General features: G+C 43.6%; 1 protein-coding gene across 1 annotated transcript in view; it reads right to left on the reverse strand.

The window, feature by feature from the left end:
* Positions 1-27,561, reverse strand: part of SLC9A6 (solute carrier family 9 member A6) — a 2,005,079-nt gene that overhangs the window by 328,416 nt on the left and 1,649,102 nt on the right. Inside the window, exons 11-12 of the mRNA XM_044057306.1 lie at positions 15,944-16,055; positions 9,348-9,501 (exon numbers count right to left, since the gene is read on the reverse strand). Of these exons, the coding sequence (XP_043913241.1) occupies positions 9,348-9,501; positions 15,944-16,055 (266 nt within the window). The remainder of the gene's footprint in view (positions 1-9,347; positions 9,502-15,943; positions 16,056-27,561) is intronic.

Here is a 27,561-nt window from a genome sequence, read left to right on the forward strand (position 1 = left end):
CGGGCTGACTGAGGGCTACCTGCAGGCTGATAACCCAACTGTGATGACTGCAACAGTGAAACACGAAAAACATCCAAAGGAGGCTCTCCTTCTGGAAGTCGGATCCATTTTGTAATGAGAAATAAATGTATGAATTGAGGACCAAGTAGCTGCAGAACAAATATCATCCAAAGATACTCTAGACCAAAAAGCTGCAGACATAGCCATCAGTCTAGTGAAATGAGCTCACACTTGACCCGGAGGAGACATGCCTCTGTCCTTATAGACCTGAGGAATGCATGAAGAAATCCATCTAGCAATAGTGACCTTGGAGATAGGTTTGCCCAAAAAGGGTTTATAGAAGGATACAAACAATTGATCAGATTTACAGAATTTTTTTGTCCTGTGTAAATAGAATCGTAACTGTCTATGAACATCCAGCAAGTGGAGTTTGTATTCCATCTTGTTAGTATAATTAGGAAAGAACACAGGCAAACTGATGGTCTGACTGATAATGACTGATGAAGCCACCTTAAGAAGAAAGGATGAATTGGTCCTAAGGGAAACCCTATCTTTATGAAAAATCATATAAGGAACTTTGATGGACAAGGCCTGCAGTTCTGAAACCCTTTTGACAGAGGTAATAGCCACAAGAAAAGCATTTTTCCAAGATAAATATTTCAGATCTACTGTTGCAGCAGGCTCGAAAGGAGGATCGACCAAAGCTTGAAGAACCATAGTAAGGTCTCAAGGGGGAACCGGATCCTTGACCGGGGGGGCGTAACAAAAAGGTGTCTTTAAGAAAGGCTTTACACATTCTGGAGGAGGCTAAAGAGGCAGAATTCTCGCCCACATGAAAATGAGAAATGGCAGCCAAGTGAACCTTGACCATAGAAGAACTAGCTCCATGTAAAAATATATCAGCTAGAAAATCGAGAATGGCAGAAATAGGAGCCGTGAAGGGGTCTAAACACCTTTAAGAGGCCCAAAAAGAAAAACGTTTCCACTTGCTGCAATAAACCATCCTGGTGGAAGACTTATGAGCAGCTACCAAAATAGATCTAACTGAGGAGGATTAGTCCAGGAGTCCTAGCAATCATTGGAACTGGAGCAGCTAAGTTGTGAGTTTCAAACTGTCCAGATTCGGATGAGGCACCCCCGAAGGGTGTGAAATCAGATCCTGAATGAAAGCTAAGGTGGAGCCAGAAGGTGAGACCAAAGGAAGGGAAACTATACCTGATGAGGCCAAAACGGGGCAATGAGGATCACTTTGCTCCCCAGTCGGCGAGCTTTCTGTAGAAACCTTGGAATAAGAGGTACTGGCGGGTAAGCATCCAGAAAACTTGGAGACCAAGCATGAACTAGAGCATCTTTGGGGGACTTCCCCAGCAGGGGGTTCAGAGTGAAAAACCCGCTGCACTTCACGGTGGAAGGAGATGCGAAGAGATCGCTGCAAGGTTGAACCCACTCACGGAAGATCTGTTCTGCTACTGAAAAATTCAGAGACCACTCATAAGGCATCAGAATAGTCCGACTTAGCCTGTCTGCTAGGATGTTGAACTGTCCCAGAATGTGTGTTGCGATGAGAAAGTGACTGGTGGATATTGCCCATTCCTACACTCTCATGGCCTCGCGACAAAGGGGGTAAGATCTGTTCCCTCCCTGTTTGTTGAAATACCAGACCACTGACATGTTGTCTGACTGAATTGCAATCGTTCCCAGAGGGGAGAAAGGCATGAAGGGCCTGCAATGCCAGAAGGACCGCCCTCATCCCTAGGACATTTATGTGCAAGCTGGTCTGTACAGGAGACCATAGGCCTTGGACTGTCCTGCTCAAACAATGCCCCCCCTCCCGAGTTGGGAGGCGTCCATGGTCACTGTGGCTTGGGACAGGGCCAGAACAAAGGGTTGTCCCTCCAAAATGTCCGGAGAACACATCCATCATACGAGGGATGACCGACAGACTCGACTGAGTTGAATTGGATATGCCAATGGCAGTTGCAACAGGGACCATTGTACAGCTAGAGTTCACTGTAGAATTCTCATGTGTAACCAGGCACACAGGACAAGAGGTATGATCGCTGCCATCAAGCCGAAGACCCTCAACACCGATTCCACCACTAGGAGACGAGAGTGGTAGATTAGGGAGACATGAATCCTCAGGTTTTCTACTCTCTCCGAGGTCAGGAAGATTTTGCACAGTAGAGTATCTTTCCTGGCGCCAATGTAGTCTATCACCTGTACAGGATCTAGGAGTGATTTGGATGCATTGACTGTGATCCTCACATGCAGGGCAAGAATCAGGAAATAATCCCTGGTTTGGGACAGTAGACACGTGGTGGAAGCACTGAGGAGCCAATCGTCCAGGTACAGATAGACCTGAATCCCCCGAAGCCTCAGGTGAGCCGCTACCACCGTCATCACTTTGGTGAACACCCTGGGGGCTGTGGTGAGACCAAAGGGTAGGGGCTCGAGCTAGCTTGTCTGTGGGGGGGACTCAAAATTTTGTCGGGTCTTTTTGGAATTGGTTCCATGGTGTCCGGCTCCTTTCATGCCTGCGAGGTGACCAGGTCCGCCAAAGGATCCGCGGGAGGGGACACCCAGGAAGTAGAGGGCCCGTGCCGAAGGCAGGAACATGGACTCGTCAGAAGAAGGTTTGGGGGCAGACCAACCTCCCCGTTGGCATAAGATTTCCATGATGTCACCTCGAGAAGTGAGACCGAGCCAGCATACAGTATTCCAAAGTATATTCTAATGAAAGTTAAATCATTACAAAAGAGAACAAAAATTTTTGATAATGAATACTGCATTTATTACTCAAGGACTTTGAAGTTCAACAAGTGTGTTTAAATATTTATGTGCATGTCCCCCATGTGTCTTTCATGTGTACTTTTACCTTAGGGGTTTGTTTTTGATCACCTCATCAAGTTTGAAACAATTTTTGGCTGTTTAAATTTGGACATCATCTTGTTCGCTGTTTGGTGGACACCTTGGTCTAGCCTAATAGTATTGAATTGATCTCAGTATAATTCCTAGGGGTCACAGCTAGCATTTCTTTCAATTATTTGGGCTGTATTTGTCCCCATCATCCCAGCTGACTCAGTAAAAATATATTTTTTGACTGATATTGTTAGCTAATATTAATAAATATGGATTTAACTTCTTTCATAACAGGTCTATCTGCTGACAGAGAGGACCTGAGGATATTTGGTCTTGGCCATACCTTATCTGATAAAATCCAGACTACAGATCAGAGTGATTCTGAAACCAAATGCACAGTAGCATTCCAGAACCTTTTCGGCCATTTAAAAACACTCAGATCAAATATTTGGCATTCAAAATTATTCAAGGCCTATTTGGCCAAAGGCATCACTCCCAGAGGGTTGAGAGTACGGATCCAACCTCTGGTTTCCAATCCTGACCAGGAACTTATGGACCAGTGGTCCGCCATCCATCAGCAAGCTTCAATATCTTTTGTTGAAACTTTATCAAAATTTCATGACAGAATCATAGATTCTGAGATCCAAACAGTTTCTAGGCTGGTGGGTGAACTCAAACCTTTTGAGGGTGAAACATTTTTCAAAACACAGTTGAATAAAGTAGCCAATGATCTCAAAACCTTAGAGGACCAATTACGGATAAGGAAGTTGAAGAAATTCCAGAGGGACGAAGGGGATTATCATAGCAATAACCCATTTGTAAACAATATCAAACAGGTCAGATTTACACCAAGGGCCCAGAGGACCCCTAAGAGGAAAAGACCTCGGTCCATTCTTAAAAAGACAGGTAATATATTCCAGTATCTTCTACAGAGGAGATTTCATCCGGTACGGACAGTGAATTTCCAAGCACATCTAGGTCACCCTCCCCCAAACGACATCCAAACACCATCCCTTTAGGCCCAAATACAAAAGAGGGGGGAGAAAACATAGGAGGAATCACCAATATAGAAAGCTTACTGAAAATGGTCATGGAGAATTAGACACCTCACCAAATAGCAATGTGCTAAATCTATCTGATTTTGTATTATCCCCCACACATTTGTTGGTACTTAATAAAGGGTTGTCTTTTGTACCAGGTTTCATGGTTTCTGAGGATTTGTTGGCTCAAGATGTTGTTTCTTTTTGTAGAACTTTGAACCTTAAACTATTTTTTGGTGACTCTGGGCATGATGTGAGTGAAAGATTCGTATATCACAAATCCACATTTGTTCCACCCATGCATCCACTGGTACAACAGTTTCAGAGGAACATTCTTAATGATCTCCATTTTTCTGGGTCTGACATTCAATTCAAATCCAATAACATATCTTGAGCTGAACGCGAAGCGATCTTTGAATTACAGAATAATAACAACATTGTCATTATTCAGGCTGACAAGGGGGGTGCCGTTGTGATCTTGAATTGGAGTGCTTATGACATTGAGGCAAATAGACAGTTGTCTGATCCCAAATACTATTCCCTGATGGGCATTGATCCCACATCCAGATTTCAAAAACATATAGAGGAATTTATATATTGGGCCAGAGATGAATGTATCATAGCCAATGACACTGCACAACAACTCATTGTCAAGGATCCATGCACTCAATATATTTACTTCTTGCCCAAGATCCACAAGGATACCTTAAAATCCTCCGGGTCGACCAATTGTTTCTGGAAGGGGCTATATTACAGAACCCCTCTCCATGTTTCTCACTAAACATCTCAAACCTTTATTGGGCATGATAACGTTCAAGACTACATGACACCACTAGTTTCCTTCAGATTGTTTCAGACAGTCAGCTTGAGGATAATTGGTTACTCTGCACCTTTTGATGTATGTGCTCTATACACTAACATCCCACACCAATCTGGACTTGAGGCCCTGGCTTTTTGGTTGAACAAAGCGGATTTATATCCATCCACTTTCAATTCCTTCTTGATAGAGCTAGCAAAATTGGTTCTCACTAGCAATGTTTTTTCTTATTCAGACAAATGCTACTGGCAAGTCAAGGGGACAGCCATGGGGGCATCATTTGCCCCCATCTATGCAGACCTTTTTATGGCTTTCGTCGAACACCATATCATTTATGATTCCACTAACAACACATTTTTACCATATATGGACATTTGGAGACGCTACCTTGACGATTGCTGGTTGGTTTGGACGGGTGAAACATACATGCTACATGAATTCCTTACATATTTGAATAATAACATCTGGGGACTGGAATTCACTGTCCAATATGACCGTCAACATATCACCTTTTTGGATGTTGCCGTGACCAAGTTAGCTGACAACACCTTATCCACTGAGATTTTCAGAAAACATCCCGAGTACAATACTATCCTTCATGCTTCCAGTTTTCACCCCCCACACGTTATACGCAACATACCTAAATCTCATTTTATCAGAACCAAACGCATTTGTTCCAATGATTCCTCTTTTCAGATTCACAGGAGAGACCTTACTAATAGATTCAAATCCAGGGGTTATGGTATGGGCTATGTTCTAGCTGCCAGTAACATGGTTGATTCCCTTGATAGAGATAACTTATTGAAATATAACAAGCACCAACGAATTAGAGATTCCACTCTAAGATTCATGACCACCTATGCTAGGAATTCTAACCATTTGATTGACAGTGTGCACAGACACTGGAACATTCTCAAATATGACCCGGATGTAACTAGCCTTATACCAGATAAATGCCTTTTTTCCTTTCGTAGGGGAAAGAATTTGGGTTCTTTTCTTAACCACTTCAAACATGGGCATAGGCATGTTGACCCCAATTGTATCCAAACTACACTGACAGGGGACCCTCTGATAGGTTGCTACCCTTGCGGACATTGTACCAACTGTGACAAGATCAATAAGTCCAAACAATTTTCCAGCAGAAACTGTCCAACAGTTTATGATCTCAGATTTTTTGCGAACTGCAACACCGACTGGGTTATTTATTTAGCCACCTGCCATTGTGGTTCATTTTATGTAGGACAAACATCCAGACCACTCAAAATTAGGATTTCGGAACATATCAGCAATATCAAAAATAAGAGGCAGACTAATGCCCTATAAAAACATCATCTAGTACATGCTTCTGCTAAATTCACCTTCATCATCATTGACAAAATTGCTGGCAATAAGTATAATAAAACTGGGTTACACTCCATTCTGAACACCAAAGAAAAAAAGTGGATAATCAAACTGGGGGGATTATTCCCACCTGGTCTCAATGAAAATCTTTGATTGAACTCAATTAATTAACAATGATTATATGTGTGTATAAATACTCTTGCTCACCACTATGTATGTAAGTAACACTGAGGAAGGCTGTGTTTGTTCCTGCCGAAACCGGTTTGTTCTCTTTTGTAATGATTTAACTTTCATTACAATATACTTTGGAATACTGTATGCTGGCTCTGTGCGTTTTTTTGTCTTGATTCTACTAATTGAGAGCCGTGCATTTGCCCCACGTGCTGATGCACCTTTTTTTTTTGGATACCTCGAGAAGTGACCTAGGGGAACTTTCTCCATCATCCAAGTCTGTATCCTCGGTGACGGACTCAGGGTAGTCCAAGTGCCTCCTCTTGCACGTATGCTTGTGAGGCACCTGTGCGGTGGGGCTCTCCGGGGGACAACTTGCAAGCCACTTGTTTCTCAGGGGGAACAGTCTGGGGCTCCTCAAGCATGGGATGTCCCTCTGGTAAAATGATGGGGACCGTAGAAAGAGCTCAGGGGGTCTGGGTAGAGTCCGGGGGGGCAGTCAGGGGTCTCGACCCAGCAGAGAACCCTTTCTACCATGTCGAACACCGAAAAAGAGCGAACCTCCTGAGAAACCAATAAAGAGGCCGGTCTCCCCGGGTCCGACAAGAGAATCGGACCTGGGCCCAAAGTGGACGGAGCTCTGAGGGAGGGAACTTGACCAAACAAAGGCGGAGCCGAAGAAAAAAGTTCCACTCCCTCGGATCCGACACCCAATCTCTGGCTCCGAGTGTGGCTCAAATCCGAGCTAGTCGGATCCAATATGCTCCAGGCATCTGTCGGCGTCGAGGAAGCAGGTACCCTCGGCGCCGACCCCCTGACTAAAGCCATCCTCGGATCCGAATACTCCAAACCCAATGGTCGGAACAGAGAAGGAGATATCGGCTGGAAAAAAAGGAAGCAAGTTCTTCCCTCCTGAGGGAGAGGGGGCTGGGCAAGACCCCCATCTGGATAGGAGTACGGATGAACCTCCTCATCATTTTATCCATATCGACCTCAGACAAGGACCGGGTGTACCTCAACAAGGCTACGGACTAGGCCTTGCAGGTCGGGGCACCAAGGCCTTGGAAGTTGAGCATGTCTCCTTTGGCTCCGGGGAGAACCTCAGAGATTGGGGCAGAGGGGAGTCATAGATCCATAAAGTTTTTACTGGTGAAGGGAGGTCCGGAGACCTCTTATGCTTTTCCCTCAACTTCGACTCTCTCTCCATCTCTCTGCCCCTTTTCCGCGCCTCTTCCACGGGCTTTTGCACAGGAGCTTGAGTCCCAGCCTGGGAGGGAGGAGAAGCCAGGGAAAGAGAAGAAAGAGAGGCGGCCACAGCAGCTGCTGTGACCGAAGCCAAAGACGAGGCAACAGTCTCAGAAGGGAGAAGAAGGCCTTTTAGGGCCAACTTGGCCTTCCTGTCTTCAACGGCGTGCAGGTTGAACCACGCACATATAGTGTAGTCTGCTCAAATGGGCCACGCCCAAGCACATAACACACAGAGTGTGGCCATCTGCAGGGAATAACTTATAGCTACACTCAGTGCATCCCTTGAATATAAGCTTATCAGCCATAGTCTTAGAAGAAAGAATAACTACAAAAAAGAATGTTATCTTTCTCAGTACAAAACACCCACTTACCACACTCACACACAGAACATACTGAGAGGGCGGAGGGGAAGTAAAAACACACACAACTACCTAAACTAATCTAACAACTGTAACCACTAACAACATTCTCCCAAGATAGCCAAGGACAGGAGCTACCACTGCAATGTATGTGAAGTTTTCTTCTAAATTTGGATTCTTTGGTCTTAAATAGTTGCAGGATACAAGTCAAGTCTAATCTCCCATAGATATATTTGACCCAGGGATTATTACTAATAGAGGACATAAAGTAAGGTATCTGTCCAAATGACCCACTCCCAACTGACAAAATTAGCTACCTTCCATTTTTTCCTTGTGATGTGCTGGATTAATACAAAGCATATTAGAAGTCTATACATCTGTGTAGTACCTTATATCAAGCTGATAACTGCTAATCTTAGTTGCACTTTATTTCTCAAGGAAACCTCTCTCCATACATCTATAATCCTTGAACTATCGTGTAAACTTTAATATGATATCTTTTAATAGTCTGCATGTAACATGGTTTTGTGATTACTTCCAATATGAACAGGATATATTAGCTGCCTACCGACATCACTTGGATGTAACTAAACACACACACCTGGGGGTGTCACTAGACTGTAATGAATTATTAAATTTTTCTTTATCCACACCCAAAAACACCCAGCCCCAACACTTTTTTTGCAGTAATTCACATCCACCCATTGACTCACAATATAGCAATAAAATTTTTTTAACATAGTATTCCTTAATTGTCAAAACCTTGTAGGTGGACTTTTTTTTTCCCTTTAAAATGCGTTTTTACTCTGCTTCATTTCTGAAGTTAGTTCGAACAATATCATGTTATCCAAACTGATGTCAAAAATACATTTTTTTTTTCAGGAACTAACCTGTGAAACAATAGCAAGTTAACTAGAATTGTCTCCATGTTTTCAAACTGCAATTTTGTTACTGTAAGTGTTCACAATCTTAGCATTTTCTCAATCTTCTTAATTGTAACAAACTTCCCTTTTAAATGTGCACTATACTACGCTTTTCCCCATCTCAACATAACTGTACAACATCTGTGACCTTGCTGGAGCTTTACTCCCTAGACCTCTGTTGAAAAAGGGACATGCCCAGTCAGACTTTCCCAATCAACAAAAATAAATAACTAATAAAAAACTAAAGTGTCTACTTTTGGCAGTATTGAGAAACACCAAAAATTAAACAAAATGGCACATACAATTTTTGATTTATCTTAACTTAGTCTAAACTGCATAAAATGGGGATAGATAAAAGGAAGATACATTCATTCAAATGCATATTTGCCTGAATTTGATAAATGCCTGCTTTCATAAGCTGGAAAATTCTTACACTCTCAGGCAGCAAGAAAACACAATATAGCAACACAGAGAACAGCAATGCAAAACATCATATTGTAAGTAGCAATGGGGTAACCAAGGATGTTCATTCAATGATAATGTAAAAAACACAAATGTGGTTTAAAGGTAAGCTTTTTTTCTTACAAACCTGATTCGTAAACAGGACAGCATTGCTGTAGTTCCACCACCAAACACCCAGACTGTAAAAAACACAATGAGAAGTGTTGTGCTGAACATCATCTGCCGTGCATAAGTGGCAGTATCTCGAATTGCCAAAGCAAACGCCATAGCACCTCTTAAACCTGGAAACAAAGAAAAAGACGTAGAAGGTGAGGCATGTTTTTATGAATAACTAACAATTTAAACTTCATAGTATCGGAAAAAAAACCCTACAGTGGTGAAATGAATGTTTAAATATCCATCAAAAAGAGTAACATTTTAGTCAAAAAGGTTATGCCTAACAAAGCATACTCCCCGGTAATAGTCCAAAGAAAAGAATACTAGCCACATGAGAAAAAAAAAAAAAGAGATAATTATTATTATTAAACTTGTAATAGCAAAGAAAAAGTGCACTTCAGTGAACAACTCCATTTTCTACCACTAATTATAACAAGGTAGTATTATTACTCAAGATGTTCTTTAGCCCTACACCCTCAATGCAGACGTGCAAATCAGAACACATTATCTCAGACATAGTTAATGTCTCTGTAACTACCTATTTCCAACATGACCATCTTCGACTACCTTACCCTCATTACGGAACAGCTGCATTGAAAAGTACAGTTTTGTACCTACCATAAATGTAGATGTTCGAAGATCCACATTGCTGCAGTCCTTACACTTGGGTAGTCCGCTGTCCTCGGTCGGCCCGAATATCAAAGTATAAGGCTGACGTCGGTCAAGGCGCATTTGACTGACATCAGGACGTCAGGGTACAAATGCGCATGACCGATGTCATATCCTCAGTCTTTTCTTGCCCCAGATGTCAGAAGACCCTAAAAATAAAGGTCAAAACCAAAAGACAGCAAACAACCAACCAACCACCCTTGCACTAACTATATGTACAATATATACAATATACACATTATGTACAACCCAACCCACACAACCACCTCTAACTGTAGAGGGGAAGGAGGGAGGGTAAATTGGACTGCAGCAATGTGGATCTTCGAACATCTACATTTATGGTAGGTACAAAACTGTACTATGTTCTTCATCTCACATTGCTGCAGTCCTTACACTTGGGTAGAATCCCAAAGCAGAGGTAAGGGAGGATGGCTAACTACAAGGAAGCAGGAGCTGCCAAAATGCCCTGCAAAACAGCAGTGGCAAAACCAGCCCTGGATTTAGAGTAAAGTGGCAGGTGATAATGCCTAGAGAAAGTATGCACTGAACTCCAAGTAGCTGCCTCCAAAATATCCTTGGTTGCCACACCCCTCAAAAAAGCTGTTGAAGTGGCAGTAGCCCTAGTGGAATGAGGCCTAATCCCAGCTGGAACTTCCTTGCCATGATGGGAGTAACAGAAAGCAATGCAAAACCCAATCCACTTAGAAATAGTTTGTTTTGACACAGGCTTGCCCTGAGAACTCAAAGCAAAAGAAACAAACAACTGCTGAGACTGCCTGAACCCTTTAGTTCTGTCCAAATAATAACGCAACTGCCTGTGTACATCTAAAGTGTGCAAAATCTTTTCCCCTTTATTTTGGGGATTTGCATAAAAAGTAGGCAAATGAATAGTTTGGTTTAAAGCCACACTAGAAACCACCTTAGGCATAAAGGAAGGATTAGTACGTAATGATACCCTATCCTTATGGAAAATCAAGAAAGGCTCAACCGCCATAAGGGCCTGCAATTCAGAAACCCTTCTTGCAGAGGTAATTGCCAACAAAAAGCAGTCTTCCATGATAAATATTTCAACTCAGAAGTAGCTGCAGGCTCAAAAGGTTGTAGAGTGAGTTTCTCCAACACAAAATTGAGATCCCAAGCAGGAGTAGGAGCTCTTCGTGGGGTCTTATATTCTTTGCCCCTCTAAGAAATTGCTTGAACAAAGGATGAGAAAACAATGGTGGGTCACAATCATAGTGAGCGAAATTGCTGCAGCATGAACCTTAATAGAAGAGAAAGACAAACCTTTGTCCAGTAACTCAGTAAGATATTGAAGAGCCACACTCAAATTAGGCTCAGAAACATCAAAATCTTTTGCTGCACTCCAAAATAAAAATCGCTTCCATTTATCTGCGTACACTTTCCTTGTACTAGGCCTTCTAGCTTCCAAAATCACATTCAAAACTTGTTGTGGAAGTTGAGACCCTCTATGGTTCAAAACAGAATATGCCAGGCTGTTAGGTGAAGAGAGTGAAGTTTGACATTCAGCAAACGGCTGTCCTCCTGTGACAACAGGTGTGGAATCTAAGGCAAAGGCCATGGAGGCTTCCGTACCAGACTTCTCAGTAATGGGTACCAGTGCTGTCGAGGCCAATCTGGAGCTATTAAAATCATCCTTGGCTTGTCCTGTCTGACCTTTAGAAGTACCTTTGGGAGGAGAGGCAGAGGAGGAAAGGCATACACATGAAGATTGCTCCAATTGAAAGAAAGAGCATCCACTTTCCAAGCTGTGGGATGAAACCTTTTTGTGCAAAACTTTGGCAGCTGATGGTTTAGTGAAGAAGCGAACAGATCTATGTCTGGAGTTCCCCATGACACTGTCAATTTCTGAAATACATGAGGATCCAATTTCCACTCGTGGGGATCCATAATTCATCTGCTCAACACATCTGCTAAGGAGTTCTGTGCTCCTGGCAGAAACCTCGCCTGAAGATTGAGCTGTAAACTGAGAGCAGTCTCCCACAAAATCATTGCTTGCCTGCATAGAGGATAAGAATGCGTTCCCCTTGCTTGTTGATGTACCACATGACAGTTGTGTTGTCTGTTAGAATCAACACCTGCCCTGGAAGAAGTAAATCCTTGAAAGCTATTAATGCAAACTGGACTGCTAACATCTCCTTCAGGTTGATATGTAGATGTTGTAGTCTGGCAGGCCACGTGTCTTGTATCCACTTTCCATTTAGATGAGCTCCCCAAGCTTTGTCTGAGGCATCTGTCGTTAAAATCTGACTCGCCTCTGGTCGGGTCACAGACAGTCCCTTGTTTAGGTGACATTCCTGAGCCCACCACAAAAATTCCTTTTGAATGCAAGGTATTATTTGAATGACAGTGTCTAGATCCTGGCAGTGCTGTGTCCATACATTTTTGAGATACCATTGCAGCTTCCTTATATGCAGTTTGGCATTGGGAAGCACCAGAATACAAGATGCCATGAACCCTAAGGCTTGAAGGACTGTCCTTGCAGTCAGCCCGGACTGATGAGATAGCTGATGGAAGTAAAGGGATAGACTCTTTTGTTTGTCCGGGGTTAAAAAGGCCATCTGGGATGCTGTATTCAGTCTCACACCCAGAAAGCACATGTCCTGAGAGGGTACTAGACTGGACTTTATTTCGTTCACAGAATACCCCAGGCATCTTAGCACTGCTATCACATATTCCAAATGATGAAGAAGCTCTTCCCTTCCTTGAGCCAGAATCAGGCAGTCGTCCAAATAAGGACAGATCTGTATTCCTTTTAGCCTGAAGAAAGCTATCACTGGAGCCAGAACTTTCGTGAACACTCTGGGCGCAGTAGATAAGCCAAAGGGCAATGCAGAGAACTGATAGTGAGAAGTCCCAGCACGAAAACGTAGATACTTCCTGCAACTTAGTCTGATAGGAACATGAAGGTAAGCCTCCTTGAGATCCAAAGTTACCATCCAATGATCTTTGCCCAGCAGAGGTAAAAGCTGCTGTAACGTCAACATTTTGAACTTGGGAATGTCCAGATAAGTGTTGAGCGTAGATAAATCCAAAATTGGTCTCCACGTGTTCCCCTTCTTTGGTACTAGGAAAAGGCGAGAATAAAATCCTAGGCCCACTTCTGGCATAGGGACCGGCTGTATGGCCCCTATTTGGAGTAACAGAGAAACTTGCTTGTGAGCCTCTATTCTTTGTTGAGGAGGAACGTCTGGCATGCCTTTGAAAGGAGGCAAGGTATGGAAATAAAACCTGTAACTGTGGTGTATGATATCCAATACCCATCTGTCTTGGGTAATTAAACTCCAATTTTCTTTGAAAAGTGCCAACCTTCCTCCCAAAGGTGCTGCCAGACGAGAAGGCTCTGGCAGCTGAAAAGGTAGGTCATTGGGTCTGTTTACGAAAGGACTGACCCCTGCCCTCACCCGAAGACTGTGCAGGAGAACTCCCTGTTCTAGGCCTGAAAGATCCCTGAGCTCTGCCCCTACCACGTCTAGACCTACCCCTAGACTGGGAAACATAAGAAGGATACGTCCACCCCTTAGTAGGCCAATTTCTACTAAACTTTGGAGGCTGGACCTGCAAAAAATCTTTAACAGTCTGCATAGACTTAGCCTTGTCTTCCATTTTCTTTAAAACTGCCTCAACAGGAGGACCAAACAACACGTCAGATTGTAAAGGAGCATCTAAAATCCTTGTTTTAACATGTTCAGACAAATTTTGATCCCTTAGCCAGGAGTGCCTGCGAAGAACTGACCCAGTGGCAGCCACCCTAGACGAGGCCTGTACAGCATCAAAACCACATTGCAAAGAATGCTTACCCACCTGTTCAGAAACATGTACTAAATCTTGCAACTCTTTACAATCAATACCTACTGCCAGAGCATCAACCTTAGACTTCAATTGTGAAAGGAGATAGTTTTGGTATTTCAACATGTGAAACTGGCAATTCAAAGCCCTCATAGCAAGAGTGGAAGAAGTATAAATTTTCTTTCCCCATCTATCTAAGGCCCTAGCCTCTTTGTCTGCAGGAACCGGATTCTTTACAACAGAAGCCTTAACACCTTTAGGCCCCTGGCTAACAGTTTCTGGGTCTGCCCTAGGACTCTTAAAAAGATACTTATGAGCTTCAGGCACCCTGTAATACCTATCCGGCTTAACAGGAGCCGGAGGCAAAGAATCAGGATTAAGAGAAGCCTACGAAAAAACATCTTCCACTACATCCAAAACAGGAGGTATAGCCAAAGGCCTATGCTGGGGTAAAAACAAAAATTCCCTAAGCCTTTTCCTGGAATCAGAGAAGTCCTGACCTTCCCACTTAAAATGCTCCCTCATGGAATGAAGAGTTTCTGAAAAAGAAAAATCCTCAGGAGGAGAAGCAGAAGGAGTAGAATCATCCACATCAGAATCAGAATAAGGAGAGTACTCCTGCAAGTCTTCAGCCGAAGACTCTGAAACATCTGAAGCCTGCTCAAAACCCCCAGCTCCGGCTCCATCCTAGGTCTCTTATCAGGAGGGGCATAGAACCCTAATCAAAGTAATCAAATCTTCTGCCATTTTAAGCATATGCTTCTTGGGCACAGTTCCTGAAGAGCTAGGGGTAACACCAACTGAAGCTAAACCTGGCCTGCCCCTGGGAGAAGCCTTTGAAACAGAAGGAGAGGGCCTAGCCACCCTAGGAAGGGAGGGGAGTATAGTAACCTGAGAAGCCCCCTCAGCCTGACTTGCCTCCTGAGAGGCCACAACTTGCAATAATAAAGTCTCACCCTGGGAACACAAAGAAACCTCCGGTGGAGCCACCGGCTCCACCGACACCTCTAAAGAACCGGCGTCCGGTACAGACGGTTCTTCTAGCCTAGGCTTAACTGCTTTGTCCTTGCGCTTCTTCGAAGAAGCGGGCGTCGGAGCATCCGACGGCATTTTATAATTGCACCGCTTCCCAAAGACTAACCTTGCACAATCCAACCTTCTCTTTATAGTGCGTTTATTAAATCTAGCACAAGAGCGACAGCCAACAACGCCGTGCTCAGGCCCTAAGCAAGGAATACACAAAGTATGATAATCTCTATGCGGTATCTGTTTCCCACAAGAAATGCAATTATTGACTTTCTGACATCCGGTAAATCACTGAGGCAAGAAAAAACTAAAATATTCCCCAACGGGGTACTTAGCCAACATTGAACTCGGTCTGAAACTTCGAAATCGAAAAATCTCAGAACGCCAACCGGCACTTGCAATGCTGCTTCTGCATCGGACCATGCGGCAAAAAAGACTGAGGATATGACGTCGGTCATGCGCATTTGTACCCTGACGTCCTGATGTCAGTCAAATGCGCCTTGACCGACGTCAGCCTTATACTTTGATATTCGGGCCGACCGAGGACACCGGACTACCCAAGTGTAAGGACTGCAGCAATGTGAGATGAAGAACATCTCACAGATTCAGGTTATCACAATGAGGCAAGAGATAAACTTCAAGGCACCAACCAGCCCTGATAGTAGTCCTTCAATCTAGACAGTGGAAAAGACTGTCCCCTGAAGCCACACACAGACACACATGATATACTTTGACAACATGAAGACTTGTATATTCCTCAACATATCATCTGGGTGTCTGACAAAGCCTGCCCAAATGGAATGGTATGCCATGCCACATTTGATTAGTACAAGTGAAACATTTTACAGCCTCAGCCTTCACTGCTGGCAAGGGAGCAATCCACTGTCTGCTCTGTCCTTTAGTACCCAGATGACCCTCAGATGGATCCATGCAAGTTCCTAAATGTAGGTTACAGCAGTGCAGCACACATCATGACGCCCGAGATAGCTGCATAGCTGTTTGCTCTGTTTCTGTTGTAACATGTTAATACAATAACTTGTTTAATTTTGAACACGATAGGCATACCTGCAAACATCATCATGTGTTGGAAATTTGCTCCAATCTTGTTGCGTCGACCCAAATTAAGCAAGAACGACAGTGGGTAAATGTTAGCTGCTCTCCCCAAAAACACAGCGAGCTGTAGTACAGTATGTTAAGGAATTTTACTACAGAACTTGTATGCCAGTCAGATTAGACACCTGTAACCTCTGAAGCCAAAAGAGCTTAACCAAGCAGCACAGCTGTACATATATGGGATATAAAAAACTGCGGCCAGCTGCAGAAAAGAAAACTAAACTTAACATTTTAGCATGGATAATATTCAAAATGCACTTCTTACCTGCAAAGAGATCACAGAGGAGAGAATATCTGATGGGCTGGAGATGAAACAGCCAAAGCACATTTACAGTACAATAAAGTAGCAACTTTCTGCAAACTTCTCAACTTTACACTATTTTCACACTCTAATAATTCTTTTTTTGCTGGTATGCTGTAATCCTTTATTCATAAAAAAGTCTAAATTAGAAAAAAGAAATTATGTACTCACCATAACATTCCATCTGTGTTGTCCATTTTCATTCTTCCTCAACTACTGGGTTCAGATCCGAACTGCTGGATCTGATTCTGCCACTGCTAAAGCTCGTGGTAACCAAATCTCTCGAGCTTCTCCCTTACTCACAATGTACCTCCCCCAAATACCTAACATCTTGTTTGCTGCTCATTATAAAGGATGGAAGGGATTAGTGGAAAAGCCATATCTAGAAGTCGTACACAAATAAGTATATATGGATCCTATAAATACTCATTCCTCCACAAGGTTTAGGATGGGGGCTGGTGGGAGGGGAGTTGAGGAAGAATAAAAATGGACAACACAGATGGAACGTTATGGTGAGTACATAACTTATATACCCGATGTCAATTTTCATTCTATCCTCAACTACTGGGACATAGTCTCTAGCTATCCATTTCAAAGGTGGACTAAAGGAAGGATATTCCTGAGCACCATAGAACCAAATGGTGACTGCCTCTGGAGACCAGATCCAACTTGTATTGAGTGACAAAGGTATGGGGAGTAGCCCAAGTTGCTGCTACAAATATATCATCCACGGACATTCTTGACTGAAAAACTGTGGAAGTTGCCATGGATCTAGTGAATTATTCTTTCAAGGAATTTGGGACAGTAATCCCAAGTTCAGTAAAAATGAAGGAAATGCAATTTGTCAACCACTTTGATAACATAATCTTGCTTATAGAAAGTGGTTGGAAGAGATCGTCCACTGCCAGACCCTGAGAGTTTCTTGACACAATGGTAGGATTTGGTTCCCCCTTACTTGTTGGTGTGCCATACAACTGAAATGCTGTCTGTTTGAATCTCAACTGTCCCAGAGGGGAAAGCATCTTGAAGTGCCTGCAATGCTAAGAGCTCCACTCTCATCTCCAGGACATTTATGTGCAAACTGGCCTCCTTGGGGAACCAAGTGTCCTGGACCATCTTTCCCAGATAACACCCTCCCCACCCTATCTGGGAAGCATCCGTAGTCACTATGGCTTTGGGCTGTTGGGGAATGAAAGGGTGGCCTTGAAGTATTTTGTCAGACTGAATCCATCGACTCGTATCTCTTTTGCACATCTGGGTAATTCTCATCTGGTACAAGACGGATTGATAAAGGATTGACCACTGAGCAGCTAGCATCCACTGTGGGATCCTCATGTAAAACCTAGGTAGTAGAACTATAGTTATTGCCGCAGCCATCAAGCCTAGAGTCTGAAGAACTAGACGGACTGAAAATGAGGTACTCATTATAATCTTCCTGACTTGTGACCTTATTGTTTGAACTCTGTGTGGTGGAAGAGAATTGATGGCAGATTGTGTATTGAGAAATGCTCCTATAAACTCCAACGTCTGAGTTGACTGTAGTTGTGATTTGTTGTAGTTTGTGGTTATCCCCAGAAGAGTGCAAGACTGGAGAACCTTATCTCTTGCATATATGAGCTGATGACTGATCAGAGTGGAAATCAGCCAGTCATCCAGGTAGGGAAACACCCAGAATCCCTGCAGTCTGAGGTGAGCTGCTACTACTCCCATGCATTTGGTGAACACCCTGGGAGCTGTAGTGAGCCCGAAGGGCGGTACTCTCAATTGGTAATGAGTGGCTCCCAGCCAGAAACATAGGTATTTTCTGGATTGCCTGTTCATTTTTATATGGTAACAGGTGTCCTAAAGATCTATACAGCACATTCAGTCATACTTGCCCATTAAGGGGGATGGACAGCAAAAATTCTCATCAGCAAGTTCTTTTTATGTGGCTGCCACTAAGACCATGGCGTCAACTGCAACCCTCTTCCCCCAAAACTGTCTGCCCACAGGTTGCACCATTATCCTGTCTGTTCTCTGAGGAATGGGTTCTGTGGAGTCAGGTTCCATTCACACCCGCTGAGAGACCATATCTATGAGCTCATCAGTGGGTGGAGTCAAGCAGGAAGTACACGGTCCAGTACCAAAGGCCTCCAGGAGAACAGATTCCTCAGATGTAGGGTTGGAGGGGGTCCAGCCATCTCTCTAATAATTTCCAGAATGTCTCCAAATGAGACATCTTCAGGTGGTGACTTGGAGACCCTTCACCTTCATCGAAATCTGTATCTTCAGTGATGGATTCCTATGGGGATGTGGGGAGTCTAAGTGCTTCCTCTTACACATCCTCTTCCTGGGCACCTCTTCAATGGGATGCTCTGGGGAGGTATCAAAACAAGAAAGCACAATTCCCTGAGAGGGAACCTGGGTCTTTGGTACGGGATGCCACTGTGGAGAAAGGTGGTGATTCTCTTCATGCTGTGACATCATGGTAGAATGCCTAGGATTCGAGGTGGAAGGCTGCGTCAGACCTGACAAGGAGAGAAAACTCTTTGCAGCCTCAAAGGCAGAGCTCGAAGGAGTTGAAGAGGGGTACGGATCCAAGACGACCAGCTTCTGAATCATCGCCGCTCTCCACTGCGATGGCAATACCCCCGAGGCGGAAGCTTGAGCTGAACTGTTCAGTGCAAGGCTCCAAGGAGCAGAGCTGGTGCCAAAAACTTCGGAGTCAAATGCTGCATTCTGGATCAGACAGGCAGACTTTGGCTCCGAGAGCTCTCTGGATCTGAGTGGACCAGAGGTCCCAGAGATCATCTCAGATCTGAGGATACAGAAATCCTCGACTCTGAGACTAACTGATCCAGATGGCTAGGATCTTGGGACTCCACAGCAACAGAAGGTGTCAGCGAAGGAATTTGCAAGAAAGGTGTTACCTGACCCAAAGGGGTAGGTGCTGAAGGAAAACCAATCTATTCCTGAGCCGAGAGGATATTCCTCACCACTCTCTGCACATCATCTTCTGTGAGGCTTCTGAAAGAACGAGTGGAGTGTGCGGATGGAGATGGTGGTCTTTGTAAAAAAGGTGATGGGAGTCTGTCAGGAACTGGATCCAAGGACGGCTAGAGTACCCGGTGCTTGGCAGTAAAGGTATCTCCATGACTTCTTGAATAGCTGCGACAACAAAACAAAACAAAGCAACTTGTAAAACTCTGATGATGCCCGGTAATGAGAATAGGTGAAAGCGCTTAGTACAAAATAAGCAATATATTTAATTGTTTTTAATTCTTGTTCAATAAACGGTGGACCTTTCACGGAGTTGATCTCCATGACTTCTGTCGGCATCAGATCTGATAAGGTAGGGTCCAGCGGTTTTACTTTTTTTCTGATCTGACTTTGCCAGGATCGGATCCGGTAGTTTTGAAATGGTCTGCTTAGGTTTTGTAGAATCCGATGAAGCAGTATGCTCTTGCCCTCTGAATTTTTTTTGGTATCCATGGTCGAGACTGGGTCCTTCAGACTTCTCTTTCTTGAAGAGTCTGAAAAAGAAGACTTTGAAGAAGATCTTCATTTAGGCAACTCAGATATGGCTTCACTAAATGATGAAGGAATGAGACCTTTCAAAATCAACTTGTTTTTACGCTCAGTAAGAGTGTGAGGATTGAAGCCATGGCATATTGAACAACCTCTTGTAATGATGAGGGCCTGACAATAAAAACAGGGACTGTGAGGGCATCAGAAACTGACAATTTATGCCCACGCTTAGTACATTTTTTAAAACCTGCAGGTTTGTCAGCCATAATGAGCAATGAAGAACAATAATGACAACAATAACTATGTCAGAAGGTATTATATAGAGAGAAATCAGTATGACAAAGTTTTTTTTTAAACTAGTAAGAAGGGAGGGTAAGGGAATACCAACAATGGAAACGGAAAGTTAAGACTCCTATACATAGCGCAAGCAAGAAACTATAATTAAAAGTGGAAAGAGATGATGATGATGAAATGGGGGAAGCTCAAGAAACAAGGAGAGACTAGAATTTTGGATAAAGGCCTTTAAGGAGAATAACAATAATCATACAGAATATTATATCCATAAAGTAGCAGAAAGTATTCTAATAACTAAGCCAACACGGGAAAGGAGAAAGGAGATTTTACCAATAGGGATGACTGCAATTAGGTATACTAACAACAGGCAAGAGGGGTTGGAATTTATTGGTGAAAACTGGCAAAGGAACCAAGGTACTGGAAGCAAATAACTAGAGCATGGAAAGATAACAGAATGGGAAGATGCCAAAAATGTATTTGGACTGCAGGTTAGAGACTGCCTTCCCTATCAGGGATTGATATCAAAGTATAGGCAAAGAGAAAGAAATGGGGGGGGGGTGAGGTTCCTAAACGATAGACCAGCACTAAGTTTTTTAATAGAATCTACAACAGAAACTCCCATTAAAAAAAGGAATAATTAGTAGAGCATATAAATATTTCATAACTATAAGACTAAATCAGAGGAGGACAGAAAGGATTGGGAATTGAGATTGGATAAACAATTAAAGAAATAATGGGAGGATATATATATATATATATATATATATATATATATATATATATATATATATATATATATATATATAGGTTCATAGGTTTATACTAGGCTATCTGCCCTAAGGCATTTATAAGCCTAGCCCAAATTTTTGTGGCTTACGCCACCCCTTATATGAAAAAATACAGTGCCCATTAGTTTGTTGTGCCTCTGTCCAGCAGTGACACAGAGATGATTCCCAGGATAAACCTACGATCTCCCATCCACAGGTCAAGATTTCTCTTGAACAGAGCCAGCGAGGTGCTCTGCCTCACATGGACTGGGATTTTATTCCACAGCATAGGGAGTCTCTGAGTGATAAATCTATCCCTCCAGCACGTCCTATTTATATCCGTGCTAAGGTTTAAGTTGCTTGCTCTAGTGGTTTGGGTGGATTTGGATTTTTTGAGGTGGAGCATGTCCATTAATTCCGGGTTGGACATGGCCTTGTATGTCAGGCACATGTCACCTCTGAGCAGACGGTATGCAACTGAATAGAGCTGGATTTTCTTCAATCTGGCAGCATATGACAGATTTTGGAGTCCCTTTATCCTTTTGGTGAGGAACTTTTGGGGTCTCTCCAATTGCTGCAGATGTCGGGTGAGATACATCCCGAATGGGGCATTGTACTCGATCATTGGTCTGATAAGTGAAGAGTACAGGGGAACAATGACCTCACTAGATCTGGATGTTCATAGGGTTCATAGGGTTCATAGGTTCATACTAGGCTAACTGCCCTTGCAAGCCATTTTAAGCCTAGCCAGTTATCCCCCTGTGAGATTCAAACCCTGTACCATGTGTTTGTAAGGCAAACACCTTAACCATTAGGCCACCCTCCCATCTGATCCCTTCATGATCAGGTGGGCAATGTAGAAGGTCTTTCTAACCACTTTAGCAAAGTGAGTGTCAAAAGAAAGGCCACTGTCAACCTGGGTCCCCAGGTCCCTGATAACCTCTTCTCTGCTTAGTGGATTGCCACCTATATGGTAGCTTGGGGTTACCTTGTTTTTCCCAAAGGGTATGACTATACATTTTTTGGCGTTTAACTTCAGGCCATGGCTCTGGCACCAGCTATCTGTTTCCGTGAGTCCCTTCTGAAGGATATCCGTGTCCGATGCACTTTCCACTATGGCGCCCAGTTTGCAGTCGTCAGCAAACTTTGTCAGCCAAAGTCCTCCCATGTTGGCCTGTACTTCTGAGAAGTAGATGCCGAACAATAGGGGCCAAGGACCGAGCCCTGTGGGACACCACTTGTGACCGGCTTGGAGTCTGACATAGCGCCAGCAACTCTAACCCTGTGGGTTCTGTCCTTAAGCCAGTTTGCAACCCATCTTGTGACATATGGGTTTACATTTAAGCTGGTAAGTTTTTCTACAATACCCGAGTGGGGTATTGTGTCGAAGCCTTTGCAAGGTCAAGGTAGGCTGTATGGACTGCCTTTCCCTCATCAATGGCCTTGGTGACTGTTTCAAAGAAGTCGACCAAGTTCAAAAGGCATGATCTGCCCCAAACTGGGTCGGGTCCAATGTCTGCAACTCCCCTATATCTTTGTTTATGAGCTCCATTATGATCCTCTCCATAGCTTTGCAGACTAGACTTGTTAAGCTTATGGGGCGGTAATTACCAGGGTCCGTAGAGGCACCGCCTTTGTGGAGTGGGACCACAGTTGCCGTACGCCACTCCTTGGGCACGTATCCTGTGGTAAGGCTGAGATTAAACAGCTGCCTTATGTGCGGGTTTAATTCCTCATTTAGCTTGTGTAGCACACAGCCAGGGACACCATCCGGTCCCATAGATGCTGTGTTTTTAGCTTTAGAGAGAACAGTCTTCACCTGCGCATTTGAGATGTCTGGGAGGCTACACTCCGCTGGGATAGTTATCTCTCCTTTAGGGGGGGAGAGGGGGTGAAGTTTGCACTGAACCTGTCTGCCAGTATGTTGGCAATGTCTGTGGGTTCAGTGATTTTTGTATCATTTTGGACTAATTCTGAGCATATCTGGGAGTTTCCACCCAGGTTCCTAACATAGCTGAAAAAGGCCTTATGATTGTCCTTTGAATCCATGGCAATTTTTCTCTCAAAATTGGCCTTAGTTGATTTTATGAGTGCTCGTATTTTTTTTACTAATAATGATCAGGGGTGACTTCCCTTTTATGGATTTTGTTCTATCATATAATAGCTTTATCCTCTTATTGTAAAGTTTGTTAATGGCTGGGGTCCACCAGACTGGACGTTTGCCCTTTGTGGAAAGTCTTGGTTTTATTTGGGATTGCCTGATCCATGCAGTCCTGGAGGTGTTCATAGAAGGCATTTGTAAGGGCTTCCACAGCTTGGGTTGTGGTTTCCACTGGCTCAGGGGCCTTGAAGGATACCACACCAGTCTTGAGTAGTGTGAAGTTTGCTTTAGAGAAGTTCTTCACTGTGGTCATTTTTGTTTGGGGTGGGGGCGGGATGTGGATTTCCAGTGAGATTAGTTTATGATCAGATCTCACCAATGAGGGATATACTTTGGGTGTGGAGCATTTTGTCCCCATGTTTGTGATAATGAGATCTAGTATATTTTCTCCTTTCGTGGGAACAGTGACTAGCTGTTCCATGGTATATGAATTTATGAACTCCAGGAACCGTTGGGCTAGAAAGTTAGGGCTTGAGTAATGTTCCCAGTCTATATTCGGGTAGTTGAAGTCACCCAATATGATGGTGTTTGGAGATACATTTAAACCCTCCAGTGTCTTCAGGAAGGCTGTGTGGGGTTCCTGAGTTTGAGAGGGTGGCCTGTAGCATGCTACAATTTGTAGAGCAGTTTTGCCTAATGGTTAGTTGCACCTGGATGGTTTCCGAAGCTTTGTGCGTTGCCACCAACCTGGAGGTGTGGGTATCCTTTATGAATATGGATACACCCCTCCTTTTGTGGTGTGGTCCGGGTTTTGGGGCCGGAACGCATGATATGAGGTAAAACCTAATAGTGCCGGGGTGCTCTCAGGAGCCTTGAACCAGGTTTCAGTTACAGCACAGACATCGATGTTCTCCATACTGAGAAGGGCCTCGAGTGCGTGCATTTCGAGATTTAGACTTCTGGCATTGAGCAGCATTACTCTCAGTTTCTTCCCATTTTTGTTTTCTAGGGTGGTAGGTTTAGAATTTGAGCCTTGCCTAAAAAAGACACTATGGGGGTGGCAAGAGCCTTAGCCAATATCCGGAATCCCAGGGGTGACAGGTGCAAGCCGTCCCTTGTGAAGCAGCGTGGCTTGTCAAGCATGTCATCCCAGGCAGACAGACACTGGATCTATATATGTGTGTGTGTGTGTGTGTGTGTGTGTGTGTGTCTCCCAAATGTGCAATAAAATCTAGAAGACTTAGGATTTCTGCCTGGAAATGTTTACACAGATATTTTTATATCTCAAGTAGACTTCAGAGAATATTGCCTCAGGCAGACAGCAAATGGAGGTGTGAAGGGGAAGAAAGAGGCAATTTGCAACATATATTCTGGGAGTGCTGTGAGCTGACGGACTTTAAGGATTCCCTTCAGGATGCACTGTGGGAGATGCTGGGTTGGCAGAATGTTCTAATGAGGGGGATGATTTTTGTGAGCTATGACACAGAATTGGAATTGCCTAGACATGGTAAGCCCTTGCTGTGTCTAATAATGGTGGCTGCCAAAAAAAACAATTACTAGAAAATGGAAATCAAAATCTAAACTAACTATACTGGAAGTAGTGAATATTGTAACAGAGATAAAACAACGGGACGTGAGATCTTTAGAAAAGGGTAGGAGCAAACTGCATACAAAAAAATGGGAATTGTGGGAACAATATATACAAGGGAGGAATGAGGTTTAAAAGGCGGCAGGACTTAAATGAGCTATGTAATGTTTGAGTGAAAAAAACTGGGTAGATAAGTGATGTAAAATGCTTGCAACTAGGAGTGTGTTGGTGTGCTTTGTTTTCATTTATATTGAAATATATGACTGCCTTTGTAGCAAGTCATGGTTTAATAAAGATGTTTCCTGTTTGAAAAAAAAAAGGGCAGGAACTGAATAATGTATGTAATGCTGCTTAGGTTATACGATATATAGCAATACACAAAGTATAATGTTTGTTATACAGTGTTGGAAACTCCTGGTGTTCTGGCTGAATTGTGATTCTCAAACAATCTGGAAATATATCACTGATTGATAAGTATATTTCTTGGCATTTTAACCTTTCAGAGTTCTGCATTGTCTTACCTTTGCCTGACTGAATTATTTTATATATTTTCTGGCACTGTTTTATGTTTCTCATCTGTCCTGAAACTGTTTTTTTCCCCTCCCTATTCAGTGTTGTTATAGTTGGTGGCTTTGCAGTTGCCCGCCTCTACTGTAAATTTGATCTGGGACAACCCTCCCAGTCTGGTGTTCACTCTACTTAATACAGAGAGTGGTTTCTGACCCAGAAATTGTAGTTTATTGGCCATTTGGGCAGTTTTTCCATCTCTTTAAACTTTCTGTTTTAAAAGCCCGCATTTGCACTGGTTTCCCACCTTTACTGTAACTAGTCTAGTCCAGATACAGATTTGCTGTATCCAGGACTGTTTGTAAGCTTCTGAGCCCCCCAAGCCTTTCCGTGTTGGAGGGACGCATTCTAGCTCATCAGTGGGAGTGGTAAGCACTAGGTACACTGATGTCCCACTCACCAGGCTAAACAAGGAGAAGGTTACAGTCAGTTGCCTGTCGGTGCCAGGATCCACCACATAACCCATGCACTCAGGTCACTCCACAACAAGTACAAATATGAATCTGTCATTGTCCATGTTGGTGTGAACGACCGGAGACGTACTTCCCTGGACTACATGAAAAGAGACATGGAAGAGCTCTCCGATCTTGTACCCCAGGCAGGTATGACCCTAGCCTTAAGTAATATCCTGCCATCACCCAGAATGATACAGCAGTACAAGGACAAAATGATTGACTTCAACAATTGGCTAAGCTTCTGGTGTCATTCTAAGGGGATCCAGTATCTGTCCGTCTGGGATGACATGGTCGACAGACCACCATGCTTTGCCAGAGATGGCCTACACCTGTCACCCTTGGAATTACGGATACTGGCTAAGGGTCTTGTTGCCCCTATAGTGCCTTTTTTAGGCAAGGTTCAAATGACAAATTCACCACTGTAACAGGAACAGGCAAACAAAAACTGAGGGTAATGCTCAATGCTAGAAGTCTAAATCTCAAAATGCACTCACTCGAGGCACTCCTTAAAATGGAGAACATCAATATCTGTGTAGTGACTGAGACCTGGTTCAAGGCTCTAAAGAGCATGCCTGCATTACCAGGCTACAACTCATACCACACTTTTCGGCCATCTAACCTGGACCAGAACACCAAAGGTGGAGGTGTGCCCATATTCATTTAAGATATCCACACCTCCTGGCTAGTTGCGCAGCATAATACATCTGAGGTTATCCAAGTTCAACTAACTCTGGGCAAAACTGCAATCCAAATTGTAGCTTGCTACAGATCCCCACCATGCTCCATTATTCCCACTCCTCTTATTTGATATACTGGAAAATATTAGGGTTCAACCAAACACCCTAATAATGGGCGATTTCAACTATCCCACCAATAACTGGGAAAACTACTCATGTACCACCTTCTTCACTCAACGCTTTCTGGAATTCATAAATTCCAATGCCCTGGATCAACTTATCCACACCCCCACCAGGAGCAACACTATCCTAGACCTACTCATTACCAACATGAGTGACTGGTGGTCCACACCTGAAGTCACCTCCTTGTTGGTCAGATCAGACCATAAGCGAATCACCCTAGACATCCGCATCTCGTCCACAACCACCATTAAGGAAACCACGGTAAAAAATTTCTCCAAAGCCAACTTCATGACACCCATGCAGATGGACAATACAGTTAAGACTCCTGAATCTTACACAATGCACTCTATAAGCACTAACACGAGTGCATGGATCGTGCTATCCCAAACAGAACCAAGACACTATCCTGCAAAAAAAGGAAGCCAATCTGGTGGTCACCTGCCATAAACAAACCCTACAACAGAAGGAAGAAACTGTTGCAAAAGAGAGTAAAATCCCATGAGTGGAGGATCTCCCTGGTCAGCCTCAGTAAGAAGCTGAGATCCCTTATAAGATCCTTCAAAGCTAGCAACGAAAACAAAATCACCACTGATTCTAAGGGCAACCACAAAGCATTCTATAGCTATGTCAAGAATCTCAATGGCAACACCCAGATCTGCTCTGAGTTACAGCACAATGGCATGAATATTACAGAACCAACTGATATTGCCAACATCCTGGCAGATAGGTTCAGTGCGAACTTTACCCCTCTCTCACCCTCTAAAGGGCCCATATCTATACAGGAAGAATATAGTCCCTGTAATCACATCTATGCAGGTAAAAGCTGCACTCTCTAAAACAAAAAAAACAGCATCCATGGGACCAGAGAACATCCCAGGCTGCGTTTTACATGAACTTCAGAAGAAACTAGCTCCCCACCTAAGCACCATGTTCAATCATAGCCTCACCTCAGGCTTTGTGCCCACTGAATGGCACACAGAGATGGTTATCCCACTCCACAAAGGGGGAGCCACCACGGAACCTGGGAACTACCGCCCCATTAGCCTAACAAGCCTGGTCTGCAAGGCCGTAGAACATATCATCATGGAACTTATAAACAAAGACATTGGTAATCTCCAAACTTTGAACCC

This window comes from Protopterus annectens, chromosome 15.part0, assembly GCF_019279795.1.
Source record: "Protopterus annectens isolate FY-2018-M chromosome 15.part0, PAN1.0, whole genome shotgun sequence".
NCBI classification, from domain to species: Eukaryota; Metazoa; Chordata; order Ceratodontiformes; family Protopteridae; genus Protopterus; species Protopterus annectens.